This window comes from Dipteris shenzhenensis, chromosome 6 (assembly GCF_047967505.1).
Source record: "Dipteris shenzhenensis isolate YYH24624 ecotype China chromosome 6, Dip_SZ_1.0, whole genome shotgun sequence".
Lineage (NCBI taxonomy): Eukaryota > Viridiplantae > Streptophyta > Polypodiopsida > Gleicheniales > Dipteridaceae > Dipteris > Dipteris shenzhenensis.
In genome coordinates, this window is record NC_141601.1 from 1,386,108 (window position 1) to 1,406,457 (window position 20,350).

General features: G+C 43.0%; 1 protein-coding gene across 1 annotated transcript in view; it reads right to left on the reverse strand.

Moving 5' to 3' along the window:
- The window catches only part of LOC147900630 (uncharacterized), a 56,582-nt gene that overhangs the window by 15,252 nt on the left and 20,980 nt on the right, over positions 1 to 20,350 (reverse strand). The window contains exons 4-5 of the mRNA XM_087375923.1: positions 8,492 to 8,635; positions 5,509 to 5,736 (exon numbers count right to left, since the gene is read on the reverse strand). Of these exons, the coding sequence (XP_087232049.1) occupies positions 5,509 to 5,736; positions 8,492 to 8,635 (372 nt within the window). The remainder of the gene's footprint in view (positions 1 to 5,508; positions 5,737 to 8,491; positions 8,636 to 20,350) is intronic.

A 20,350-nucleotide genomic window follows, 5' to 3' on the forward strand; every position in this document is an offset into this window, starting at 1 on the left:
AATCTTTTGATATGACTAAATGTAACCAAGCTTCTCAACATTCGTTCATAGCAAAATGCACGTATCTCAGCAGACTACTAGATCCGTTAGTCAAGCCCTGAATTCGTTGATTACGATTATGTCTTCTAAAATATTACAATCGCTATGCTTTATCTTGCTTCAAGTCATCGTTTCAACGCTCACATTCACGACGAAGGCACAAGACCTGGGCTTTTAACCACTCTCCACTCGTCGTCCTTACTCCATAGTAATTGTAGACCAAAATATAAGGACTGGTAGTCCCCGCGATGTCAAGGAGCCCTAAATATAACAATTCGTGAACCTACGACTGTACACGAGCCTGATATCTTGCAACTGCGATGACGTCCGCAAGCAGACAACCTTGTGAGCACCAACGCTGACGAACTACAGGATCAGCCCCAATAACGATCGTGCAATCTTTCAAGTTTCTCACCGGGCACTCGAAACGCCTAGCCTGCTCTACAAAGATACACAAGCAGGCCGATTATCGTCAGAAACAAAAAGACTGAATTACACCCTGAGGTCAGAACACTGGAAACCACTTCTACTGAGGCAGTACTCAGCCAATTTATCAGGAATAACGAGAGTGTAGTCGACGACAGACAAACGGAAGTCGATGAGTAGAGCATCGTCGTCCATATCCTCTTTTTTTCAATCACGTGTCTGCTCTGATACCATAATATTACGTATAAATCTATTAACGCCTAACTTTTCTTCTTAATCACGAGCATAGGCACATATTTTCCTCCCAACCAACCTCAATGGTAGCAAGCTCACAGAATCTCATCTTACATGAAAGCTCCTGCTTGCCAAATCCCAACGAGCCCCAATTCCCTAGATAGATCTAGTAGGCCACATGTCTACAATTTAGGGTACCTCCTAAATGCATCATTTACCCCTCTCTTGGGATATCATTGAAATCATTTGCCCCTTGGCACATTTAATGCATTTATACCCCTTAGCCTTAGATCCACCTAGTCTAGTGCCATATCACCCTCACCAAGGACCTTGACTTTGATTCCTTTCTGATCCTTTATGTAAAGCCCAAACAAATAGAATACAAACATTGATCCTTCAAAAGAACAGGTCTACTGACCCTTCCGAGGTCATGTCACCTCAACTTGAGCGTAACATAAGGAGACTCACATGGAAAGCATTGTGAATCTTCCAATGATCAGGTAACTGTAAGCGAAATGCTACGTCATTAATCTGGTGAGTTACCTTGAAAGACCCATAGTACCTCATACTTAGCTTAGGGAATAGCTGAGTACGACCCCGTGTACTTTTCAGCCTTGCTTTCTGAAAACACAGCAAGACATAATCACCTTCCTTGATGACAACACCACGCTTGTGCTTGTCTGCTATCTTTTTTTGCTTCTCCTGTGACTTCTGCAATGCTTGTTTCACCTTCTGATAAGCTGTGTCCAGGCTTTCCACATACTTATCAGCCTCAAAAATTTTATCATTTTTCTGCAAGAGTCATGCCAGCAGCCAGGCCATATGAAGAAAGAGTGTCCATAATAGTCTTCAACTGCTGTGGAGAATTATGTTGCATAAAAAAAGAATCATCTGCATAGGCCTGAGCAATAAAGGAAGGGGCTCCAGGAATCTGAAGACCAGTGAGAAGACCTTGTGCGGTAAGATGATCCAAATATGAGAGAAGTGGGTGAGTGGCAATGGCATACAACAGGGCACTGAGTGGACATCCTTGTCGGACCGAACGACCCAAGGACCAAGATTGCGAAAGATGATTTCCAAGGATGCATTGGGCTGTAGAGCCAGCATATAAACAGTAGATGACATTAGCCATTTTTGGCCCGAAGCCCATCTTAGCCATTGTTTGTGAGATAAAGTCCCAGTTGACCGTGTCAAAAGCTTTGGCAAAGTCCACTTGCATAATAAAAACATCCTGTTCAGAATATTTTGCATATTCAATAGCCATGAGAGCATTGCCAATATTATCATGAATCTGCCTCCGAGGGACGAAACCATATTGCAAAGGATGCAAGCCCTCATAGAGCACTTGATGAAGGCGGTGCACTAGCATTTTAGCAAAGAGTTTGTAAATAACGGGCATCAATGTGATGGGCCTCCAATCCATAAGATGCTCACACAATTTCCTCTTGGGAATGAGTTTAACTATGCCATGCTTCCATGAGGAGGGGAGTACTCCTGTGTGCCAAGAGTTATTAATCATTTGTAGGATGACACCTTTAAGATCCTCCCAAAAGTGTAAGAAAAACTCCACTGTGAGACCATCATACCCCGGAGCCTTACCAGGGCTAAGATGAGACAAGGCATCATCAAGCTCCTTATCAGTGAAAGGCATATCCAGTTTGAGAGCTTCCTGTGGGTTGATAATGGGATGCACTTGATGCAAAAGAATCTCCCGAGCTTGTAATTCTTGCAAAGAAGTAGTATCAGGGGGTGCAAATAGCTTCTGAAAATAAGAAAAGCATTCATGTTGAAGCTCTGAGAAAGACCGAGTCCATTCCCCATCCCGTTTGCGGACTCTGAGGCAAGATGTCTTTCTCCTGAAAGCATGTAACCCTTGAAAAAAGGATTTAGAAGAGCATCCTTTATCCAAAAATTGAGTCATCCTTGCCCGAACCTGCCACTTGGCCAATTTACGTCGGTCATTAGCTTGCAAAAGAGCTTTTGACTGAGCGAGAGTGTCCATTTGTTGGGAAGAAAGGGGCTGCATCTGAAAAAGTACAGTCAAAGATTGAACCACTGCTTTAGCATGCCGAACTTTAGCTCTCCAATCAAGCATGAAATGACTCCCATATTCATGTATGGCATGCTGAAGCCTGTCCACAAGGCGTTGCCATGCAAAATTACTGTCATAATGGATATGTGCTGCAAGGGGAATTATGGCATGTCGGATCAATTGTTGAAAATGTGCATGCTGCAGATAGCCTTTATTGATATGTTTCATCCGAATGGAATGCAAGGGCATGTCATCCCAGGGCTGACCAAACTGAATGTGCAGCCATAAAGGAGCATGGTCAGAGAGACCAAGGGAATGATCAATCTCAATATGAAGGCAGAAATCTGTATATTGCTGAGCCTGCAGTAAATACCATCTATCTAGGCGAGCCCAGTAGTTAGTAAAGGCATTATGATGATAGGTGTAACCCCCAATTCCAGTGTGCATGGCTGTCCATAAATCTTGCGCATGTGTCGTGGTGAGTAATTCTTCCCATGATTGCTTTTCACAAGGGATCATATGAGATCTTTGAGTAGTATTGTCAGAAGACATGGGGGAGTTATTAAAGTCTCCACCAAGAAGAGCACAAGATCGCCATGGGTAAGAAGCAATAGCATGCCACATGGAGGCTCTGGAGGCAGAAGTTTGTGAAGCATAAACCGAGGCAAATTCCCAAATATCACCATTGACATCACATTGAATCACCATCCATCTGCCATCACAGTCATTAAAGGCAAGCTGGGGCTGCAGCTCATGTCTGACCAATATGCATAGACCCGAGAAAAGCTTAGTACCTGCATAGTGAATATCATAACCCCCAAAATGGCCAACTTGGCCTGCCATAGAATGCTGGTTATGTTCTTGCAAACAGAGAATGTCTGGCTGCCTGGTTAAAACATAATTCCACACTAACCTCCACTTAGAGGGATTGCAGAGACCCTGTACATTGAAAGTAACACAGAGAAGTTTATCAGGCATGAGGATATATACAAAGGAAAGGGCCAAGAATGTACAACCAAAGAGTGCTAATCATCTGCCATCATGGGCTGCAGCCCTTCCTTCCCTGGGTCAAAAGCTAGCCCTTCCTCAGATTCACAGACAGGAATATGTTTTTTAAGGACTCCAACCCAATTGAGTAAGGGCGAGGGAGTGGCTGAGGTAGAAGCTTGGCCTGGAGTAGGAGTAGATGCATCCCAGTGGCGAGATTGAAGGGGTCTTTGCCTGAGAACCCGCTTGGGCTGTAAAAAGCCATCAATATCAGGAGCCTTCTCTTTCTCTTTACCTTTGTCCTTGGCTTTGAATATGGCTGGGATTTGTGAAGCCACTTTTCCAGCTTTAGAGGCATTTTTATCCTGATTCTTAGACCCAATAGTCTCTTGCTTACGAGCTGGCTGAACCATTGGAGGAGGTATGGCAGTGGCTGGAGGAGGATGCAAGACAGTAGGGCATTTAGAGGCCAAATGCCCGTACTTATGGCATGAAAAACAGGCACCTGCGAAAATTCCCCATTTCAATTCAAAGTACTTTTGCCCCATCGGCAAACCTTCAACCTCCACTGCAATGGAGGGGAGAGTAGGGGTATCCGTGTCCCACAATATACAGAATCTATTACGATTCCCAGCAGGGCGAGGAGGGCAGATAACTTGGCCCAGTGCAGCAGCCAATCCGGGCAGTTCTTCTCGCATATAGTCTGGGAAATTAACTACCTCCACCCAAACAGGACAGTGATGCCGAATGAGACTTTGATAGTCCTTGTTAGGGGACCATGGCATAGCATGCACCATTTGCCGGCCATAAAACAAAGGAGAAAATTCAAGCACACGCTGTTTCTGCAAAGCATCGGTGAGGTGAACTTCATAAAACCCACGAGAGGCAAAGTACACTCCCTCCACAAAAGAGCCTCCGAGGATGGACTGAATCCATTGCGCAACATCATTGGCAGATGGTATCTTTCCCGGAAAAAAGATAATGACTGCAGTGTGGGCAAGCTTCTTAAGTGGCTGCACCAAGGATGGTAGCTGCAATTTATAGGTAACCTGGGGAACAGGCTTGCTCCAATCCTGGCGAGATTGAAGGAAGTCATCCTTGAGAGTATCAAAGACATATTGGGCCTCTAAATCCATACTTGCGTCTGAAGTGAGATCAGGACAGCGTCTTTTAACCTCTTGTGTGCGCTCCTTGCGCACATAGGTAGTTAAGATAGCAGCATCTGAAGCCATAGGGAGGAAGAAGAGACCAGAAAGTGAAAGGTAGGAGATATAAAACAGGAAGGAAAAAGAAGAGAGAGCAGGCTGCGTAGGGTAAGCAGACGGAAGCAGGGTGGCACGAGCAAGGGCAGGGCAGCGCGAGCTGGAGCAAGGCGGCACAGGGGGAGCAGGCGGCGCAGGTTGGAGCGGGCGGCGCAGGCTGGAGCAGGCGGCGCAGGCTACACTCTCTCTCCGTCGCTCTCACACCACACACACACACACACACACCAACACACACACACACACCAATTGCCCACATACACACAGACACATGTGCACATGCAGATGCACAAACATATTTGAGTCACATGCATGCATGCACACCAACCAAGACACGTGTAACTGTGTGCTCACATGCACGCATACATATATGCACGAGCACATGCACACAAACAAATATGCACCTTCTTAAAGGTAGGTGCTCATGTTAGATATCCAAAATATATTCATGCAAAAGGCAATCAGATATTTATGGATAGGGTGCTGAATGGCATAAGGCGGGGAGGGGGGAGCACGCTAAAGGGTGCTTACCACAGGAATTTGAGCATCTGTTGATGAGTCTACATCTTCTATCTCCCTATCTTCATTTAGGATCCCTTGCCACCTTCTTAGTTTAGGGCGGTGGTAAGCATCTTTGATTTCTTTCTCTGCTTGCCTTCTTAACACCTCTGTATGTACCTTTGTTTCCAAGTCCTGCAGATACCTTTTTACAAAGCCAATGATAACAAATAATATCACAAAAGCTGAAGCAGCTTTTACCTGCAAATCCCAACCAGAGAGAAACTTCAGACAATTGCCAACAAGGACATAAACACTCGAAATCAATTGCCTACAGCACCAAAAATATAATCAATTGATATTCATGTACGATTTGAAATACCCCCCCTGTATCCACAATTAACTGTTACATGCATTTCTTTCTTAGTACCACCGATGTGCACAAACAAGCACAATTCTTCCCTGAATAAATTACAAAAGGCTGCAAAAGTTATGCCAATCTCTTCCCTGTCTGCATCAGAACACTCACCACACCTAGATAATGGGAAAATCAGCCTTTAAAATGATTGATGGCAAGTGATAAGTAACTCAATCTTATGATTGCAAGGATTAACCCAAAGTAGTATAGAGCTTGAGTTCAATACCATAATGGTTTGCATTGCATATTTTCCAAATAACCAATAAAAATAACTAGCTCATCATAGGTCAATAGATGTAAAAAAGGACAGACATTCAATGTGTCTTTATTTCCACATGCCAGTTTTTAATCTTATGGGTGAACTAGGGATCTCTAGTTTTCTGGGTCAATAGTTTGGTTTTCTAATGCAAAAAGTTTTTATTTCATGATCCAATAGATCATTTTAGGCTTCAATGGACATTTCCAAATTTTGCTTTCTTTCCTTCTCTCTTTCTATAGGTTAGAAAAGAAAGAAGGAGGGCCTGCTCAAGCATAACATTAAAAAAAACGTGTGGAGACACTGTTAACATGGGCAAACTTTGTTACGAGTAAATAAAATGCAGCCATGAGGTTAGAAGAGCATGTGGCAATTGCATGCATGCATGGCTGATATTTTGAGGAGGTGGCAACTAAGTTAGTTGGATCTCTTTGGTGGTTTGTGGTCCTTCATTTTTTCTCTATCAGCTAGCTATCAACATCTATATCTACTTGTTTGTTGATATTGCCCAATGAGGGTGTGAGTATTCAGTGTCGTAGATGATCATGTAGCTCTCCAACAAGACTCGTAGGTCTGAGGAGTAGTGATGCTATTTCTTTCAGTTGTTGTTTGGAATATATTTCAGTTTTCAGGTTATCTTAGATCTATGATGTCTACTCTCGTTCTTTCAACTGTGTATTTCAACTTTATCCATGCTTAGATTATTAGTCCTCTCCCTAACATTTGGTATCAGAGTTGCGGTGATGGATACGATGAAGGATCGACTAAACTTAGAAGTTCACCATTTTGAACTCCTGCATGGCAGCTTGGGCTGCAGATTGTACTTGATGGAGAAGGATCTTTGTGTCTGTCATTGCAGGCACAAAGAAAAAAAACAACAACAAAGAGATGAATAAGAAGCTTAAACAGTGGGAATCAAAAAACGAGAGGGCTCTAGGCAGTAAGTATAATCATCATCTTGATTTCACAAAGCTTGCATCTGAGAATTGGATCGCCATTGAGACTGACTTTGGATCACGACTCAAGAACTCAAAGGCAATGCTGAAGCAAGGATTTTTCGAGTTAAAGATGTCTGAAGGAATTAATCTCGGAGAACATCTGAGCAAGCTGCACTCAATTATAAAGCAGTTGACAGATCTTGGAGTGCATGTAAATGAGGATGATTCAAACACCGTGCTGCTGTCCAGCTTACCTCCTACCTACAATGATATCGTGAAAATATTACATGTCAGTAACAAAGTCAGTTTGAATGAGATAATTTCAACTCTCCTTGATGAAGCACAATGCCAGTCTACCTTGACATAAAAGAGTCTGGAATGTACCTATTTCAGTAAGATATCTTCTAGTAAGAACAAGAAGGGGAATCAGGAACAATTAAAATGCCAATATTGTGGGAACCTTGTCACATAGAAGAGTTTTGCTTCAAAAATACAAATGAAGAAGAATCCTGCAAATACGGTAACAAGTGTATATGCTGGACTCTGCATTGCTGAACCGGACAAATGTGATGACAATCGTGCCTTCTAAACAGATACTCTTAATAGTCTAGGTTTGTATTTTGGATTTGGTTTCAGCTTTGCTTATAAGTGAGCCTTTCATTTTGGTAAAACCAGACTACTCCCCTAAACTAATTGGAATTTCGAGAGAAGAGAGAATCTACAAATATGTCAAAGCACTACAGAGGTTCACACACTTGTCCATTGCTGAATAGCACAACACATGAGGGACCTAGCACCCTCCATAGTCTTTGGGACAACCAGCCAACTGAGTGATTTCCTACTTCAAGCAGCTCTCCGGTTGCTTCAGGAAGGTTCTGGACATGTCAGCAACGTGATCCGACAGGTCTTAGACTGACAGACACACATGAGTCTTTTAGAGATTTTGATGTACTTACATGGCTTCTGTACTATGGATTCTTTTGGGTCTCCTATGGACACGACTCTCTCATAAAGTCTCTCTCTCTCTCTCTCTCTCTCTCTCTCACACACACACACACACAAACAGGTCAATGGAGCTCTGTTTGGCCTTTAATCTGAAAGAATCAACCAGTAACCGAAGTTACCAACCCCCATCATCCAAAAACCAGACCACTGTTATTGTTTGACAACAAAGTGTTTCTTCAATGTCCTTTAGCTCTTTTGCCCTATGCAAAGGCATATACTTGCACTGTTGGCAGCAGACATGGGGGCCCGGGGCAATATGTGTTGCTGTTTGCTCTCTTGTTTCTTTCTTCAACTTCTCCAAAAGATAATCAAAAGAAAATTGTGGCTTTGAAATGGATATTTTTAAATTTTGAATAAAGATATCCAAAGCAATGCACACTGAGAAGAATGTAATCTTACAAGACCAAATTGATCAGACAAACAGGAAGAAGGCATTGGCGCCATTAAGGATGAGCTTGCTTTCTGAATGTTCAGGTTGAGCTTAGCTTCCTGAGGATATCCCATTGAGGAAGGATGTTCCACATTATATTCTTCTGCACTTACCTGATAAAACAAGCCAAATTTATAGGTCAAACTATCAAGGAGAGAGTCCGCACTTTTATCACTTATGCAGCAAGCGTCAGATATGAGCCACAAACTAGCATGCCCTATGCAGCTGATACAATGTGTTAAAAACCATAACAAAGCTTACTAGCAAACATGGATGATAAAAAGGTGGTTTTCTGTACATTCAATCCGACTTTATATAAAGATTATGCCAACACACACACTATCCTTCTAAAACAATTTTCAACAAGGCAAACACAAATAGTGATGGAGGTGGGGGCGGGGAACAGCATGTGGAGAGTGCAAAACGTGAAGGAGAACGACCTGAAGTTGCAAGAAATAAGAAGTGAAAGAGTACAAGAGTTGTCAAACTGACAAAACCCTAGGGCAACCCAAACTAGGATTGGAACCCACACATATCTAAACTCAACTACTAACTGTGGTTAGGGAGGAAAACCTTAGATAAGGAAGAAGTGGCCCTAACCCTTCTAACTAATTATTACATTGGCAATGCCTTAATTTACTGATATTTCCAACACCCCCCCCTGTAGTAACAATGTCCATATGTACAAGGTGTGATCTCATGTACCAAACAGAAGTAACCCAAGCTGTGGAAACCTTCAAATTTTTCTCTAGATAGAGTCTTGGTGAAAAGATCTATGCATCAATCTCCTGAGCCACACACACTCCACTATAGCTATGAAGGCTGCCATGTACTCAGCATGATATGATGATGGTGCCACAGTGGTTTGTAATGCATGAACTGCCAATAAAGAAACAATTTCCACTGGTGCAATGTCTGGTGTCATAATCTCCAGCCCAATCTGAGTCATGGAAAGCATGCAAGTCAGAGTCAACCCACCTTGCCTTGTACCTATCAATGGTAGCATCAAATTTTCTTTTGATTTTGTACACCTACCTTGCCTTGTACCTATCAATGGTAGCATCAGATTTTCTTTTGATTTTGTGCACCTACTTTGTCCAAATAGCTAGTTCCCATGTATTGCTTTTCTAGATGGAACCAATTCTGTCTTCATGGCTCTCATCCAATGCTCATTTCTTGAGCATCCTCAAAACTGTTAGGTTCATATGTATCTTATGGTGAACTCATCTAAGCTGTATCATCACATTTTTATCCTCTAGTTCCCCTTGAACCAGCCCTTGGCCTACTGGAGAGAGGGGCTGAAAGTCTGCTGTTCTACAAAGTTTGTAACAGTCACTTTGTGACTGTTCTAGCTTCCTGTATTTACTCTCTCCTTTTTGACAACCTCTTGCAGATCCTCATGTGTCATAGGATGATGAATGGGAGCATCCAAAGGATGAAGTGCATCAGCATGTGCAGATTGAATATCCTGATCTTCTATTGCTTGCGCTGAAGTGCCTTCAATTGCCAATGGAAGTAACCTTTCAAACACATCTTGAGAACCTGTATGCATTTGTCTATTAAACTCAATCTTGGACTGATCTGAGTTTTCTGCGCACACACACACACCCCAAAATAAAAACTCTGTGACAAAAATCCTTCTGGTCTAAGGATGTAGGGACAGTAAGCTTTTCTCTCACTGTTGTCAGCGACAAAAATGCTCTTAACCGCCTTATCATTTACCTTGCTTCTCCATTGACTAGCCATATGTGCATAGGTTGTGCAGCCAAACACCCTAAGGTAGTCAAACTTGGGTTTTCTCTTTTACAAAGCCTCAAAGGGAGTAGCTATTTTTAAGGCCTTGGTTGGGCATCTGTTCAAAATGTGCACTGCAGGAATTATTGCAATCTTACCCTAGCGCCACACCTTGCTCGTTGTTCTCGTTGCACTCTAGCACTGCACCCTATTCGAGCTGGGGCAGTGCTGAGCTTCTTGCTCAATGCCACCCCAGCCCTTTCCACTCTCTCCTTCGCTTGGCATAGACTTGCTCGACATTCTCACCTCAGGGGAAGGGAAGCAGGCCACTATTTGTCCTCTCGAATTTTTCTGGCACATCAGGCAGAGAAAACAGGTGACCTGTTGGGGAAAGGTAGCAGTCAGGAGTGAGCTTTTTTTTTTTTTGGAGCTCTTTGTTGACATGCAGGATTGGGGTTGATGTCTATCTCCCATCTCATGAGTAGGCTATGCGACTCCCAAAGATATTGGAATTTATAATTTAAGATTGGTGATTTAAATATCAAGATTGTTTCTTAACACCGCCTTTCTCTTGAGAGAATTCACAAAGTTTGGATGCACGTTGCTTGGATTCACAATGACTAACATATTTGGATTCATAATGTATGATAATTGTAATTCACATGCGCACATTATCGCCTCCATCCAAAATTTATGTGTCAATCTTTTTCCTTTAATTATGCATCTGGGGAAGGGGGTGGGGGGGGGTTCTTTCTTAGGGGGAGGGAAGCAGGCTACTATTTGTCCTCTCGAATTGTTTCTGGCACATCATGCAGAGAAAGCAGGTGACCTGTTGGGGAAAGGTAGCAGTCAGGAGCAGCTTTTTCTTTTTTGAGCTCCATACCACAAATTGCTTTGAAGAACTAAAAGATATCTAATTTTTCTTTTAAGATATATAACCACGAGAATCTATAAAAATCATCTATTAAGTCCTAAACATACAGATGATGTCCCAAAGATGGTGTTCTCATAGGACCACTTGTGTATGTGCTGCAATTTTCTTACAACTCTGATAGATCTATCTTTCAAAAAAGTATTCCTGTGCATTTTTCCCAAAATGCACCCTTCAAGACATATCTACGAGCTACAAAGAAGGCATACTGTGTACCGTCCCATCTTCTGCAGTAACTCTAAATTGCATGCCATAATTCTGAACTTTTCATTGCTGAAGCAACTGATGCCACACGTGCATTTGACATGCCGTTGTCATTCTGCCAACCTGTGTGGCATGGCATCTATAGCTTCTTTCTTGGGTCTGTCAATGTGTCTTTTTCATCAAAGAAATCTCTTGAAATACCATGACAAGCCCGGTAGGGATGAGTGGGTTTCTCTCAAATAAAACGTGTTGTTCAAGTGGTCATTTCTCTCTCAAGATCCTATATTTCAAATACTCGGATTGAGTGAGAGAGAACATATTAAGCTCATTATTTTTAACACAAAGGGTATGAAGAATTGTTGGCACAAGATACTCTCTCCATAACTACAGCATTCTGTAAATCAGCGAATAAATTCTTCCTTTAAGTGATGTGCCTAGAAGCTCCACTATCAAAATACTAGACAATAGCAAAAGCATCGCTCACACTAAGTGAGGTAATCTCATGGTTGGCATCATATTTGGTATCATAACTGCAGACCAAGATGGACAAATCTTCAACCATATACCCTTGTTTGCATTTGATGCATTGGAATCAGAAACTGCCATTCCACATTCCTTCTTTTTCTTTTCTTTCTCCAACCTCTTCCTGCGTTCATTGATATAGTGTCCAAGCTTCTACTTACCCTTCCTTTTGGGCTGACTTGCATTATCTCGATATTCTTTGATGGCTGAGTTGTGAACCTTGGACTGCTGGCCACCAGATTCAATTTATTTCACAATAGTAAATGAGTAGACTCCGGAAGATTTATGGAAGAAATTATGTGCCATTTATGAGAAGGAAACTGCCTCTAATAAAGTTTACCTCATCAACCTCCTGTTTGAGCTGTAGATGAAGGAAGGGGTCTCCATTGCTTCTCACTTGAATGAATTCAATATTATTTTCAGCCAGCTTCAGGTGCAGAAGATGAATTTTGATGTGGGGACTAAGGCAATATTTCTCTTATGTTCATTGCCATCCTCATGGGATACCTTCCGTACAGCTGTCAATAACTCTGCACCTGGTGGAGTACTGAAGTTTGATGATGTTATGGGTAGCTTGTTGGCCGAGGAGATTAGACGGAAGTCTATGGATGGCAACAAGCAAGATGCAGCCTTAAATGTGCAAAGGAGCAAATCACAGTTTAGGGGGAAGTCCCAAGAAAGAGGAAAGTCTCCTAGCAAAACCAGGGCACGGAACATTGAGTGTTATCACTGTGGCAAGAAGGGCCACATGAAAAAGGATTGCTACAAGCTGAAAAGAGAACAAAAGGATAAGAAAAAGAATGCAAATTGTTGGAAGTGCTAAAAAAACAAATATGAAGTACAATAAACCTTTTTATAGACATGGCAATGAGAGAAATAGCCTAGGCATCTCTAGCATTCCATCCACTAATCTTGAGTAGGAGCGGTAGGTGCAGCTCGTTGTTCCAAAGCTTGCTTCCTACAGTGTAGTAGGAGCAATAACTGGATTTGTTGGTCGGACCTCGTTACTTGTGGCAAAGCCCAAAAGACTCTTTGCAACTAACAAATCCTTCACCATAAAACTCCGCAGGGAATACTTGGTGCCCTCAAAAGCTCAAGTGTTGTGAATGGTATTGGTCAACCTCACCTGAATTCTAGCTGTACCTGCAAATGACAAGACAGTCCCAAAAAAGTGGACAGCAATTCTGAGAAAATGCAATCAGTCCTTCACTGAAGAAAGGTATTATAAAAATTCTGAACCAAGCAGAAACTATCTCAAAAAGGCATATGCTGATGTAGCCGATGGCAGCTGGTTTGAAAAGATCTCCAAAAAACAGTCACATAGGTCTAGAACAGGTCCATCAGCTTGCAGAAAGTGGTGACTGAACAGGAAATGGCCATACAGCACCTGTACAGCGAGCGGCTGAGCAGAGAATGACCGTACAACACTGTTTCTCATAACATAACTACTTCCTAGGGCGTGGAGAGGTGCAAGCAAGAGCTGTGGAGGAGTGGGCAGGTGCTGGGGAGGCTAGAGCAACTTGCTCTGATACAAAAATGATGGAGATGGGGGCGGAGAACAACGTTTGGAGAGTGCAAAACGTGAAGGAGCAGGAAATCAAGTTGCAATAAATGAGACCTTGGGGCAACCCAAACTATAGAACTCATTAACACCGAAACTCAACCACTTACAATGGTTAGGGGGGAACACCTTAAATAAGGAAAGTCTCCCTAACCCTTCTAACTAATTTTTACATTAGCATTGCCTTCATATACTACTATGTTTCTTACCCTTCAATTTAGGCCAAAATAGCAAGACCTTGGAAAAGGTCACCTAAAAATACAGACTCTATGCCTTAGCTTTTTACATGGAAGAGGCGATCGACAGTTTATTTCTCTACCAGAAGTGCATATATTCCCCAAGAGCACGATATGCATTACGGCTCCAACTTAAGCTGTGAAGACAAGCAAGCCAACAGATTGCCTCGTGTTTAGCAGTCTCAATAGAAGCGGTGAATATCAAGCACATTATGTTTTTCTAGATTGAATCAATGCGGATCAAATCATAATGCCCACTAGCTAGCTGAGGCCTAATACCATCAGAGCAAACATGAAACATCATTTTAGTTGTAGGACAACTAACTTATTAGTCTCCGTTCATCCATACATGCCAGATTAAAGACAGGCCCTCTTGTTTTATAGGGCCGCGCCTTATTGAAGTGCTAAATATTGTAGGGACGATGAGCAAGAAAGCAAGTACAAGAGTCGAGGGAGATGAACCGTCACGTCAACTAGATTGGAGAAAATGAAAAGTACAAGGTACTTGAAGGTAGACCCTAGGACTAAGTATTCTAGGTGTCACATAGGACTAAATGTCCTATGTGGCATAAAAGGCACTAAAACACTAAGTGCCTATAACTATGCCTACAAGGCACATACCAGGGCCCATAGGACATCACTAGAACCGGGAGAAGATGGCCTACAAACCCCCCTCCATGATATGGGCTGAAGTATTCTGGAAACGTCTCAGAATACCTGGTATTTTTTGGTCATGGTGGCACATGTTCATCCAAAAGGATATAGCCACCTATGAATGTACAAGGTATGTCAGATCATGTAACAAAGGGAACCAAGTGTAAAGCCGGTCGGAAGACTTCGAACTTTGGACGAGGAAGTGCCTTTGTAAACATATATGCTATGTTGTTCTCTGTGGGAAGGTAGGACAACTCTATGTCTCCTGCTGACAATCGCTCTCGAACATAATGATAGTGAACTTCAATGTGCTTGGTACGCGCATGAAACACTGGATTACGCACAATGGCCAAAGCACTCTGGCTGTCAGTGTAGACCATAGTGGAGGATGTCTGGCGAATACCAAAATCTGTAAGTAACTGTCGAAGCCAGACACACTCTACTGTAGCAGTGAAGGCTGCCTTGTACTCAACCTCACAGCTGGATGTGGCAATTGTTGGTTGCTTCTTGCTGAGCCAAGAGATACATGAACTGCCAAGCAAAAAACAATTGCCGGTATGTGACTCTGGTATCGGAACAACTTGCCCAGTCACTATCCGTGTAAGCATGCATGGCAAGTGAACTCTGATCACCATAGAAGAGGCCTAAATCTTGAGTGCCTCTGAGATATCTGAAGACTCTCTTCACTGCCTGCCAATGCTGTGAACTGGGCATGTGCATGAACCTGCTGAGCTGGGATACTGCATACTGTAAGTCTGGTCTGGTGTGACATAAGTAAATGAGACATCCAACCGCCTGCTAGGGTAAAGAGTGATATCACATGGTGGGCTCCTATCATGAGCTGAAAATTTGAAGCTAGGGTCCACTGGAGTAGAGATTGGCTTGCAATCCTCAAACTGAAAACGATCAAGGAGCTGTCCAATATACTTGGACTGTGACATCATGATACCCCCCTCAACATGAGCAAACTGAATGCCCAAATAATAGTGTAGCTGTCCCATATCTGACATTTCAAAAGCCTGCTGCAAATCAGCCTTGAAAGCTGCAATATGCTGAGTATCTGGGCCCATGATTAGCATATCATCCACATATAAAATCAGCACTAAAAAATCAGATTCACTCCCACGGACATAAAGAGTGGGCTCTATGGGGCTATTCTGAAAACCAAGGGATAGTAGTGTGCATGAATTTTGGCATACCATGCCCTCGGTGCCTGCTTCAAACCATAAAGGGCTTCTCTAAGCTGGCATACCTTGTTTTCAGAATTAACAACCTCAAAGCCAAGAGGTTGTCACATAAACTTCTTCCTGCAGATCCCCATGAAGAAAAGCAGTCTTGATGTCAAGCTGGTGCACTTGCCAATGGTGATGGGCTGCAATGGCAATGACACATCTAATAGTAGTAATCCTGGAAGTGGGAGCAAAGGTCTCCTCAAAGTCAATGCCTTGTTGTTGGGCATACCCTTTTGCAACAAGACGGGCTTTGTGTCGATCTATGCTGCCATCAGATTTCCTTTTTAATTTGTAGACCCGCTGGGTACCAATGGCATGCTTGCCGGAAGGGAGATCTACTAATTCCCATGTGTCATTTCTGGCAATGGATTGTAATTCAGCTCTCATTGCATCCATCCACTCTTTGCTGTCAAAAGCATCTTTATGGCACAAAGGCTCTTCATTGCAAGCTGTAGGAAGGAGTGCAAACTCAAGAAAGTGACCATGCATCTGTCTATTCCCTGTTCTTGTCCGAGCAGCAAGAGGTTGATCTTGTTTGCTGTCTCTCAATGTATAAAGAAGCCATATAGGAACTTGCCTTTGCTGTCTATTGACAGCTCTTTCTTCAATCACTACATCATGAATAGTGGGATCATTTTGTGCTGGAAGAGAAACCTGCAAATCAGCATGGGGTACTGGCTGATCATTGCTTGTTGAAGGGTCTGCAGGAGGCTCATGTTGTTGGTCAAAGTCCCCCTCTGAGAAAGGCAGAGGTAACCAAGAGTCAAAGGCATCAAACATGTCAACTTCTGGTTTAGCTTTACAATCCACAAGAGGAGAAGCCGAATGTTCAACAAAGATTACATCTCTACTGACAATAATCTTCCCAGTATTTGGTTGGTATAACTGATACCCTCTGCTCTCCTGGCTGTAACCAATAAATATGCATTTGATTGCCTTGTCATCAAGCTTATGTCTCAGCTGAGATGGTTCATGAACATATGGAAGAGACCCAAAAACTCTCATGTGTGAAAGTGAAGGCTTCCTACCTTTCCATGCTTCATAAGGTGTAACAGTCTTCAATGTCCTTGTAGGTGATCTATTCAGCACATAGTTGGCACACATCACTGCATCAAGACAAAATTTATTGGGCAAGGACTTGGCCTTAAGCATGCATCTGGCCATCTCCATAGTGGACCTGTTCTTCCTTTCAGGAACAGGATTATGCTGAGGAGTATAAGGAGTAGTGCATAAGTGAACAATGCCCCGTGAAGACAAAAATGCATCAAACTCCTTTGACATATACTCTCCCCTCCTATTTGTGTTGAGGGTGACAAGCTTGCATCCTGATTCATTCTCAACCATGTTTAGCCACCTCTGAAAGCATGAGAACACTTCAGATTTGGCTTTTAAAGCATATACCCAGCAATATCTTGTGAAGTCATCAATAAGAGTCATGAAATATTTGTACCCCCCAATGGCATTTGTCCTCATTGGGCCACAGACATCACTGTGCACTAGCTACAATTTCCTTTGTGAGAGTTTTGGACAATTCTTTTGAAAAGGAAACCGATGCATCTTACCTAAAAGACAACCCTCACATACATGTTTGGAAACCGTGTGAGTTTGAGGTACATCATTTGCCATGTCCTGTGAATGAACTTGGCAAGAGCTCTATAATTGAGATGACCCATTCTCTCATGCCAAAGATGAGTTTCAGCAAGCCGTGTATCTGAAATAGCAAATGCTTCAATAGAGAGTGCAGTTGAGTGATCATCAAGGTGATAAAGCCTCTTTTTCAAAGTGCCAGTGAGAACTATGGCATTGTCATCACGAAGATCATATACTAGGCATCTGTATCCATCAAAAATCACTCTGAAACCTGAAGTGGCAATTGCTAAAATTGAAATCAAGTTGACTTCAATTCCGGGCACGAAAAGAACATTAGTCAGAGTGACAGGATGGCTTGAAATGGATGTGAGCTGCACATCTCCAATTCCTTTTACAGCATAGGAGGCATTATTAGCACATGTGACAGTTCCCCCACGAGGTGCATTAGCTAAAGAATGAAACAATTGTCTGCAAGATGTGACGTGCTTGGAAGCACCACTATCAAAATACCAAGACTGAGCATCATTAGCAGTAAAGAATGCATCAACTTGGGAGGGATCAAAGGAGCAATGGACAGCCCATGCCCAATCATCTTGGAGAGCATGTGCATGTGAGGCATCTACTGGCTCGTGGGATTCAATTGCATGTGAGGCATTAACTATCAATCCTGCTTTCTTTTTCTTCGAAGCAATGCACTTCCTGCATTCTGAAATTTCATGCCCAGGCTTGCGACAATAGTTGCATCTTTTCTTCTTTGACTTATCTGCTGTATTTTTAGATGCATTGGAGGAATTGCCACTATTAGGCCACTCTTCTCAGATTTCTGCCCCGCTCAGCTGGTCGCCATCATCTCCGAAACGGGCTGCTCCTGTTTGCCCTGCCATTCTCTGCGCCACCACATCAGGCCGCCTCTTTCTGCCCCACCATCTCTCTGCCAGATCTGCGCGCCATTTCCGCCAGCCGCTGCTGTTCTTGCTCAGTTCTGCCCGCCATTGCTGCGCTCACCTCTTTCAACAGGCGCACCTCTCCAGTCCCTGTTCATGCTGAAGAGCTGCCCACGTCTTCCCTACGGCATTGCTTTGGAGCTCGCGCTGCCTGCACCTCCTGGACCGCGCCCCTTTCTGCGCCTCTGCCTCTGCCTGGGATTTATTGCGCATCATCTAGAGGCAGGTGCAGATCGACTTTCCTCCTGTTAACGAGCTATTTGCTGCATTCAGTTCTACTCTCACTTCCTCTTGAAGAGTCTACAAGGTACTGTGCATTGTCTCTTTCAGTTTGCTGAGCAGTCTTTTTTGTTATCCTCATATCTGCAAACTGCTGGTTCCTCATGCTTCGATGGGCTGTCATATGCTATGGCCTTGACAAGTGGTGAGAGAGCCGGCTTCTTGGATCTCTTCTTTCATTCATTTCTGCAATCTTGTAAGGGAATAGACACTGCCCTTGCATCTTAGCAAGAGGCAAGACCTTCCCACATGGCCTCTTCTACTCATTCTCTCAGTCTATCGGTCTTTATGTCTGTCTTCTAGTCTTGTCTTTCTGTCTTCCTCCTAGTGTCCACTTAAGGAGGGTGTTGGAGATAAGTGCACACTAGGTGTACTATTTCCCTAGTCTACATTTGTCTAGTCTCAGTTTAGTCTTTGTGTCTCGAGTGTGTGCCATGTGGCACCTCTACAATTATCCCATAAGCACTATTGCTCTATGTCTTGTACTTTGGCCCATATATTCATGGGTCACATCATTGCAATCAATCTATCTTATGTCTTGTCTACACTCATCTCAAGGTACTTCTTTGTCTTTCAATCTTGTTCTTATTTTACTTCTAGTTTTCTAGTTTCTAGCTCTTTCTTTTATATTCCTACAACACGTGCCTCATTGCGACTCTGATAAAGAGAAGCCAATTTGTCCCAAGCATCCTTTGCTGTCCTGCAAGACCGGATGTGTGGAATAATGATTCTCTTGCATGATAAAGCAATACTGGAATGTGCATTTGCATCTCTTGCATCCCATCTTGATTGTTCCTGAGTTGGAGGAGCAGCAGCAGGGGTGCTAGAGGATAAGGCATCAGGAGGAGTACCCTCTGCAGAGGGACCAGCAGTAGGGGCAGCCACTGTAGCATTGGCTGGCCTCAGATCAATCCCGGAAACAATATTCCAAGATTGCCTTGCAACAAGAATATGTTTCATGAGATAAGACCACATCGGATAGTTGGTGCCATCCAACTTATCATCTTCATGAAGAATGTCAAATAGATCATGATTGTTGCCAGCCATTGCAAATGGGATACCCTAAAAAGAAGAGACCAGAAAACACAAAAGCCTCAAGGCTATCACTGCAAAGGGCTGGCTATCCAAAAATGACAGCAAATGTCTGCAAGTAAATGTTCTGCAAATTTCCAGCCCAAATCAAAGGGCAAATGCAAATTTGACCCAAATGTGACTATGTCAGGCAATGTTCACTGCAAAAACAGCAAATCTGGCAAAAGCCCCAAATTTAATGAGGGCAAATAGGCCAAAAAGAGGGCAAATACATAAAAGCCCCAAATTTTGCTGAGATTTTTTACAAATGTGACCCAATGTATTGCAATTTGACCCAATTTCCTGCAAATGTGACTCAATGTCCTGCAATCTGACCCAATGTACTACAATCTAAACAAGAAATTGAAGACCAGATCCCAAAACTCCAATGTCTTGCAAGAAATTGCAACCAAAAGAAGTGAAAAGAACTGAAAGCCCCAAATTTGCCAATGTCCTGCAAAAGCCCCAAATTGCCAATGTCTGTAGATACCACTGGTGGTAGATTCGCACGTGCGAAATTGTACAGAACACCTGGAGCAAATACAAGCTGTATGGTCAGCTGTTCTGCAAGTACATGTGTACAGAAAGCATGTACAAGTTGCTGACGGCTGATCTGCAGGTATAACCATACAGAAGATCGTACGAAACATGTACGAAGCAAATACAGTGTAAGTACACCTGTACGGAATCTGTACAAAAGACATGTATGTCTGTACGCACAATTGTACGGAACTGTGTACTTGTGCAGGTACACATGTACGAAACAGGTACTGTGTGCAAGTTCACCTTGTGCGGAATAGCTGCTATGCAAGCATTGTTGTACAACGCAGGTACGATGCAGTTACTTTGTATGGGCGCAGGTACTTTGTA